This window comes from Hydra vulgaris, chromosome 03 (assembly GCF_038396675.1).
Source record: "Hydra vulgaris chromosome 03, alternate assembly HydraT2T_AEP".
Classification (NCBI taxonomy): Eukaryota; Metazoa; Cnidaria; class Hydrozoa; order Anthoathecata; family Hydridae; genus Hydra; species Hydra vulgaris.
The window spans coordinates 10822501-10831871 of NC_088922.1; the positions used below are offsets into that span (position 1 = coordinate 10822501).

The window sequence follows — 9371 nt, forward strand, 5'->3', positions numbered from 1 at the left end:
GTATGTGGCTATGTTTGTGGGCTCCCTGAGAAAGTTCGACGGATGTTAAGATCAAGGTCTTGTTTGTATGATCTTACTACTATACAAATACTTGCGCGAGCAAGAGCACTTATGATTGAAAAACGGAACAAGGGAAAGAATGAAAATTCTGATGCTGCTGCTGCAACAAAACGATGTGCTGAGCCAAAGCCGCTTGAAGATCAAATGCAACCAATTTGTTATGAATGTAAACTCCCCAATCATTTTGCAAGAGATTGTCATCTACGAAGAAGTAGTAATCGAAACAAATCAAGTGGAAGACGGGAGCCAAGGAATGTTTTGTGTTACTCGTGTCAAGAGATAGGACACATATCAAGAATGTGCCAATGGAGAAGATGTTTGCGCCAGTTCTCTCCCTAAACAATTAATAATGGCGTTACTACTACACGTTTAAACATTAACGGCGTTCTTTGGGATGTGTTGATCGACTCAGGATGTACCTGCTGCATCATTTATAAAAAATGTGCGCCAAAAATTAAGAAGAAAGTAGTTCGCGTGGTAACTGTAAATGGATAACAACAAAAACAGTGCGAAGTCGTTGTAGTTGAATTTAATCCACTTGGTTATTGTTTTTTAATGGGTATGGATAGAATAGTGGCTTTTGGTGGAGTATCAATATCTGCAACTCGTGATGTTTGTTTTATGGGACGAAACGAATCATGTTTACTTGGACTATAAAGTGATATTCTAAAAGATGTCAGTAATTTGAATATAATAGCTCTAGATTTCACAGCTTCATTTGAGAAACAAAATCGAGAATGGATAACTGCATGAAAATGGAATAATGATTCTCAACCTGAAACTCTAGCGAATAAGATTGCTGAATACACTATCCCTGTTGGCATAAAAGACGATTACAAAAAAGAAATCGCAGGATGGATAGAAAAAAAATGTCTGCAAAAGTACAATTTGAAGAAACACGGTCCAATAAAAGGTTTCTTCCAACTAAGTAAGTGCGTAATACAATTGCAGAAACATGTTATGTCTGTGATAGTGGATCATGTAATCATTGTGTGTTATCAAAATCTGTAAGCAAACTAACTCACCTTCATATAGAAAATAATTCCCTTTGTGGGAAAGTCTGAAAAAAAAATACTGTGATTGATAGCTTTTGGTATCACATTATCCTGATCTAACTGCTTTTATTAGATGAAGTACTTCTGTGATATACATTGACTTGTTCAGAAAAATATGTTTTTTATTTTCAAAACATTTCATGGTATTATATTATTTTAGAATTGTGAAAAAAGAAGAAAGTTAGTTTTTTTTATACTGATTAGATTTTTATTTTCATACTAATTCTTTTAAATGTTTATAAACATTATCTTTCAACTTTTTTTTTAATTATTTTTATCTGCTATTTTTAACTACATATTTTCAACATATTTCTTTTTTACTAATTTGCTTTCAGGTCTGTTGCTCACTTAAAAAGACACTTAAGATCAAGAAAACATAATTGGGACGAAACTAAGACATCAAACGCACGCTTAGACTTTGGGCTAAACCATAATCAAAAAGTCTTATCACCTTCAAAAAGACTTTCGAAGGTTCAAAAATACCAAGAACAAACTTTTCCTATGAGTTTTTGAATGTAGGAGGTACAATGATTTGGCAACCATGTAAGACAATATCATAAAGTCGCAAAAAAAGAATTTAAAACTCTGGTGGAAAAAGCTACTTTTGTCAATGAGCGATCAACAAGCAAATCAGAATCACTATCAGAATAAAATAAGAGCTCAAGCCTAAAACCTTACTTTGATAGAGACGTGTTTCAACAAGTGCAAATTTCATAAATACATCAACAAAAAGTGATGAAGAGTGGCTTGCTTTCCAGTATGTGTCTATTAGATTTAATAACAAAGGTACAAACACTATGTTTTTGTGTTTAATAATTTGAACTCCTTATTTTATTAAAGTTTTTACAACAAATCTTTATTGTGACTCTAACGATTTTTCTGACATTTCCATTGAATTAGCACATCATCTTCCGAAAAATAGTTAATGAATAAATTTGTTGACTGGTTTGTAAACATTGATGGTGGCCATAAACCTAAACGATGCGCTTTAAAGGTGTAATATTGGGAATTGATAGGTATAAAAGTGATTCTGAAATCAACTACAGTAATCTAAGTTGTCGTTCTTTTCTGAACTTGTGGATGGCAAAGCCCAATAAAGAAATTAAAAAACCCGGTACCATAAAAACTTATCTCGGATCGAAAAAACATTTTTTAGATTTTTGTATTATAAAGGAAAGATCTGATATTTTTACAAACAAAAAAGATAAAATTTTACAAACGAAAAAATAAAAACACAATTTTCAAAGTGGGAAAAAACTCTATGGAAGTCTATTCAAGAACGTCGGTACGAGAAGGATAAAATTGACCTTGAAATTTTCCCATCTGCTGAAAAAATAGTTTTCTTAGATAACTTGGATATTGTTCGTGATGCAAATAAGATTATTAGTTCAAGCAGCACAATTAAACTTACAAAAGCAACGTTTTGTTTAGCAAGAGATTACTTACTGACTTGTATTATATTCGACAATGCCTTCGTCCTGAGGCAATATCAAACATGACTTTAAATGAATTTAAAAAATCAACAGAAAAAAAAGAGGCTTTCATTGTCAGTGAAACACAAAACAAGTTAAAAAGGACAAGCTCATATTGTTATAAGCCACTCTTTATATTTAAAAGTAAAAAAGTACAATAAATTTATGCGGAATATGCTGGATGAGGTATCAAATGAAGAGGATTTTTATGTATTTTTAAGTTGGAGTGGAAGTACAATTTCCTAATCAATGCTAAGTAAACAATTTTCATCTTTTTGGCAAAAAGGTACTGGTAAATCATGTGTTAACCCAACAATTGCTAGAAAATACACAACAACTTTGGTGCATGATAATTATCCTGAGCTTAAGCAAAATACAGTTTATTTGCTATGCCATAATGTAAACACAGCAGAAAAATCATATGCTATAGTTGAGAAAATGAACAAACTAGCAGAAACTAGTTAGCAAGTTCGAGAGGCTCAGAGAGAAACATTTGCTGGCAATCAAGTACCTTCCTTGAGTTCAATTTATGAATCTAAAATTTTAAGAAACAGTATAACGTTGCCTGAAGTCCGTTAAAAATTTAGTCAATACTCCTTTTGTGATATAGCAGATGTTAAAAAAGTAAATAAAGTTCTTAATGGTGTTTGCTATTTAATCGAAAAAAACAAAACAAAGCTTCTGATGATGATTTGGATTTTAATCCAAAGAACTGTTCAGATTTTAAAACTGATTAGTTCACAAATGATAACTTTTTATCCAACAAACACAGTGATATTGTCCCATCTTCACTAACTTTGTCGTTGTATTCTATAACAAGAAATCAAAAAAAATATAGCCAGGAAGACTTAATTTTACTTAATAAGCATTTAAAACTGTTTAACAGTTCAAATAATCCTCTGTTAAAAAAAGAAGTACTGAAGTTTTTAAAATCAGTGCCTGGGTGCAAGCGAATCTAGAAAAGTTTAGATTGAGATCGCTACGTATGAAAATTCGCAGAGAAAAAGGAAAACAGTAAATGTGTTTACCTTGGTACTTTGGTTTGGTCTTTTTTGATACATATATATATATATATATATATATATATATATATATATATATATATATATATATATATATATAAATTAGTAGAAAATCATTTAAAATTTATTTTTATTTAACACTATGCTTCATCAATAGAGACTCATCAGAAATGAATGATCAAATTAATAAAACTTCTATTTATACAAAAAACTAAATTACAGGACGTAACAAATGTCTTAACTATTGTAGATTTTCACAGATTTGTAGAACTTGCTGACACTGTTATAAAAAGAACTCTTAAGAAATGATTACTTATAAATTATTACTTTTTTAAAAATGTTTTTTAAAAGGGGGATTTAATGTAACTATTATTTGAGCTCATTTATTTTTAAAGTTTTTAAGGAGAAACTTTTTTTCGTGCCTACAATTAGAAATTAGTTCCAACTTTTATTTAATAAGCATACTTGGTTTGCATGTGTAATTATTTTAAATTTTTCTTATAGGCATACCATCCATTTAATATAAATATCGATATCCATTTATATATATATTCATAGATATAAATACATACACTCCTTTTTTTTACAAAATCTATTTTTCTTCTGTGAGTGTGTTTATAAATAGAAAATATATTTTTAATCAGTACTCAGTTTTTATTTGTTAATTAGTTTTAAGTTTCATGATGTTAAATACGGTAAGATAATAGGTAATTAGATTATTTTACATTATCGTTAGATTATACGGTAATTAGTTACATCGGTTAGGAAGAAGGCATAATTAAAGATTCATAATAAATGCTTATCCGCGGTGCTTTGTGAAAAAACCGTTAAGATAAGTCCCTAATAAAAAACTTGTAATAAGTATTTAATTCTCGTCTATGAAGGACATCCTCATAAAATATGCATTTTTCTTCTCCCTATTAAGTAGAGAAACCTTTTGATTAGGAAAAATTCCCTCACGCAAACTTCCCTCTGAAAATGTAAATAGTTTATGAGAAGAACTTAATAAGCAAATAACAGGCATGGACTTATATTTATATTGGCATATCATCATAAATAAACAAGTTAATTAAACATAGTTTATGCAGAAAGCAACCAGCCAACAAATTATGCCAAAATAATTGATTGATATTACCTGATGAAGAAAAGTCAATTTTATGCTCTAGTAAAACCAGACATGGGGCTTTTATATAAAAGCTTTCTGTAATCGCCTTACAAAAAATTTTTTTTTCAAGGTTTAATATACAACATTTAGACATATGTGCTTTTATCTCAGTTGAAGTTATTAGTGGCTTTCTGCATAACTACGTTCAATTTACAATGCTTGTAAACTTTCTTATTCTATGACATCGGTGTTGTTCAAATTTAATATAAAATTAATACTTAATTTAAGGGCAAGAAAATTGATCAGAAACTTTTCAGGCTGCGCGCTTAAAGAAGCCACACAAAAAATTTTATGCTGAATAAACTTTTTTTCTTAATATCTAAGGATCTAAAAACCAAAATTGCAGTCAGTTCGAGTTAGATGTGCTATCCACGAATCATATTTAGGCTATAGCTTGAATTTACTAACATTAAGTTAATTGCTGCAAAAGTTGAAAATTATAATAAGTGGATTCTTTTATCTTTAGAAGATTTAGTTTGTTTCTATTTTTTCAAAACAAAAATTATAATAATTTCCATTTTTTTTCGTCTGTTTAGTATTCTGCTCAATAAAAGGGATTAAGCAACTTGGTAATGCGAATTACATGTTGGGATTTCTGGCATTTATTTAATGCGAGTTAAATAAATGCCAGAATAACGTAATAAAACAATAAACCAGAGTTTTAAAACATAGCAGCCTAGGGATTTTCTCTTATTTTGCTCTTATTTTGATTTTTTCTTATTTATGCTTATTTTTAAGTGAACAAAATTAATGTGCATTGCTTAAGTATGTGATTCTTAAACACTTTTACTTTAGAGAGGGGCGGGTAACTTTGTTACCCCAACCCAGCACTTTTTTTCTTTTTTCCTTAAATAGATACAAATTCAATTGTTTAAAAAAAAATCCACTTCTTGAAAATCCATCTATACAAAGTGCTTTATTTGACTATATCTTAATTAAAAATTCTCTAGCATTTTAAAATATGAAAATAACGTCGCCTCATCAAGCAAAAGCATGTTAGCCATTACAAAAATTATAAAACTTTTATTTATTATTCATGCATATTATGTCGAGATGTAAACTTCATATAAGTAAAACCTTACCACCTTCTGCATACATGGTTTTATAAAATAGGCTATTTTGCATTGAAAAAATTCAGAACTCAAAATTAAGTTCACGATAACTTTAAATAAGTTCCCGTGAACTTTTTGGAAGTTTAAAAAGTCGATTCTTCAATAGTAGCAAATAAAATAGTTAACCAAAAATTGTGAAATTTCGTGATAATTGTGGGGAAATTGTTCCTTTTCAAGAAAAAAAATACGATTTTATGATATTTTATAAAAATTCACAAATAATTCAAAAAGCCCTCATGTTACGCTACTACTTCTATCTTTTTTTTTAGATAATTTTCTATCTTAATGATAAAAAATTTGATTTTTTTAATTTACATTATAAAATTATAAGATACACTTTATTAAAAAGGCATAAAAAAAGGACTTTTCAAAATTTGTCTTAACCAACTACACGCTAAACTGTTAGGTAACATGAGGGCTCGTGAGCGGAGTACCATTAGCAGCTAGGTAAATCATATTACTTTCATGATTTTCTTTAATTATCAGGGTAATAATTAGATTTCGTTTAATCATAATACATAATGAATTCCATTCCTCAATACTCATCAGAAAGTCAAGCTGGTTCACCACCTAGTTCTCAAAAAAAAAGATAAAAAACCTAGAAGCAATGGGAACTTAACTGCAAATTAGAAAATTTAAATAAAGTCAAAGAATTTTGAAACAAATAAAAAAGTTGGAGTTTTGATTTTCGAAACATAACTGAAGAAAAACAAAAAGACTACTAACGATGTATTCTTGTGAAAGTTAAGGGAACTCAATGTGCTGCAAGCATTTATATATTGTATGACAGTTTCTCATCTAATGTATTATTATACAGAACAACTTCACAACACATACACGAATATATTGACACTAAAAGAGGTAAATTTTCTGAAAAAGTTCAGTTAGAAATCAAAAGACTTTTAGATATGCAAATAAAACCTAAACAAAATCGTGACTATTTGGCCAAAAATGACTTTTGTGCGCCATCTCTTTGTGTATTAGCACAACTGAATAAGACCCTCGCAAAATTGAGCAAGAAAAAGTTTGGAGTCACTTACATCAGTCTAGGTGAAATGGAAAAATAGCTTATTGTAAACTCTTCAGTGACAAAAGATGAACATACAGCATTTATTGTGTATATAATGAAGAACTCCTTTTCAGATTCTTTGTTTCAACCAAACATTTGCTTAGTCTTGCCAAAGATGCAAAGATCATCCATGCTGATGCTATTTATAAACTTATTTGGCAAGGCTATCCAGTTTTTGTTGTTGGTACATCCGATTCTGACCGCCATTTTCATCATTTTGGCATAGAAATTTGTATGCCAGAAAAAACAGGAGATTTTATATTTTTATTTTAAACATTGAGGAAAGGTGTCCAAAATATTTTTGAAGTTGTTATGACTCCTGAGGTTTTATTTTCTGATGCTGCTCAATCCATTCAAACTGCTTTTAATTTTTTTGTAAAGAACAAAAAATTGTGATGTGTTAGGCACACATATACGTTTCACAGAAAATTAAATCCATGGTGAAAATAGAGAACAGAGCATCAATTTTGTCAGATGTTAAAACATTACAAAAGTTATCCAGCCCAGAAGCTTTCTTAATTGCCATTAATCTATTTTTCAAAAAGTGGGATGACTAAGAACATTTGTTTTAACTTTACTTCAAAACAGAGTGGGTCCACACTAACTCCAATTGGTACGAAGGCTATAGGCATTTCAACCCAACCACTAACAACTGAGTCATGCAACAGAGTAGGTAAAGATGAGCACACCATTCATGAACGATTTCCTAAAGTTCAAAAATTGAAAACTGGTCCTTTGGTAACAAAAATAATCTAAAATTGTTTTCAAAAACAACAACAATAAGTTTGGCAAGCAATACGTCAGCATAACAATGGGTAAAATCCATGAAAGAAATTCTTACAGAAAATAAAGAAGCAAAAAATTTTTTACATACAATGTCGACAGAAAAATGTAATTAAAAAAGAAGACATTTTGATCTGCAAGAATCATAATCATACCACTTTCGATGAATTTGTTAAGAACCAATTTGGAATTTGGTAGTTCAAATGAAAGATGACAATTAGCAAGATGCAAAATGTACTTGTCCTCATTTCTTCGAAAAATTACTCCTGTAAGCATTCAGTTGAAACAGCAGTACGTTTAAAACTGTACAATCCACCTCCTAAAGCCAAAAATATTCAAATCCAATAAAAAAGCCAGGTCGTCCAAAAAAAGCTCAAAAAGCCTTTAGTAAAATGTGATTCAGTGATTCATAAAATAATTCCTATTGGTTATCTGACGCCCTGATCTAAATCCATTTGATTAATTATAAAGTTTATATGAAGTTTTGTTCAGAAGAAATTTATGTGTTAATGTGAATTTTAAATATCAATCTTCAAGTCAAATAAGAATTAGTTTGGTGAAAACATTTGTTTAATAAAAAATAAGTTATAATTTCTTTTGAAATTATATTTCAAAATCCAAAAACACCTAAAACATTTTTCAAAAATTTTTTTTCTATTAAAAACATAAATTATTTACTTGGAAATTTATCAGATTAACTTAACTGGTAAAAAACCTATTTCTACAGGCAAACATTTTACTTTAAAAAGGTTGTTATTCTACTAAAAAAAATTTATTTACTGAAAATAAGTTACTGGAAAAAAAATTAAGTTTATCAGGAAAACATAAGTTTAATATATATATATATATATATATATATATATATATATATATATAGCAGATACATTGCACGAAATCTATATCAGTTTAGCACATTTTTTGCTTTTTATAGTAATAACCTAAAAGAAATTTAATTTACTGTGGTTAGTTATCACGAAAAACCAGCGCATGCTCAGGTTGAACGTGAGTACTTAAACATATTTTTAAAAGAATATTGTCTTGGTTATGAAACAAAATTAAACAAAAAAAAATTTTTATTAGTTAAAGTTTCGTTTAGGGCTCCAACATCAAGATCCTTATGTTTAACGTGATCTAATCAAAACTGTTAGATAAACATTCTGGCGACAAAGGATGTTCTTTGCATTGAAAATAGTATTAAGTTATCTAAAACATAAAGAGTAGGCGTGTCAGTGCTCTGTATATTATAAGATGAGCCAAGTCGGACACTTATTAACGGTAATAGTATATATAAATTTAAAATATATATATATATATATATATATATATATATATATATATATATATGTATGTATATATATATATATATATATATATATATATATATATATATATATATATATATATATTTACATATAGATATATGTATGTATATATATATATATATTATATATATATATATATATATATATATATATATATATATATATATTTATGTATATATTTACATATATATATATATGTATATATGTATATATATATATATAAATATATATATATATATATATATATATATTTATATATATATATATATATACATATATATTTATAAATGCCCGAGTTGAGTGTGACAAAA

General features: G+C 28.3%; 1 protein-coding gene across 1 annotated transcript in view; it reads left to right on the plus strand.

The window, feature by feature from the left end:
• Positions 1-399, plus strand: part of LOC136078457 (uncharacterized) — a 764-nt gene extending 365 nt beyond the window's left edge. The window contains exon 2 of the mRNA XM_065794228.1: positions 1-399. This exon is cut by the window's left edge and continues 102 nt beyond it. Coding sequence (XP_065650300.1) covers positions 1-399 — 399 coding nt within the window.
• The last annotated feature ends 8972 nt before the right edge of the window (positions 400-9371 follow it).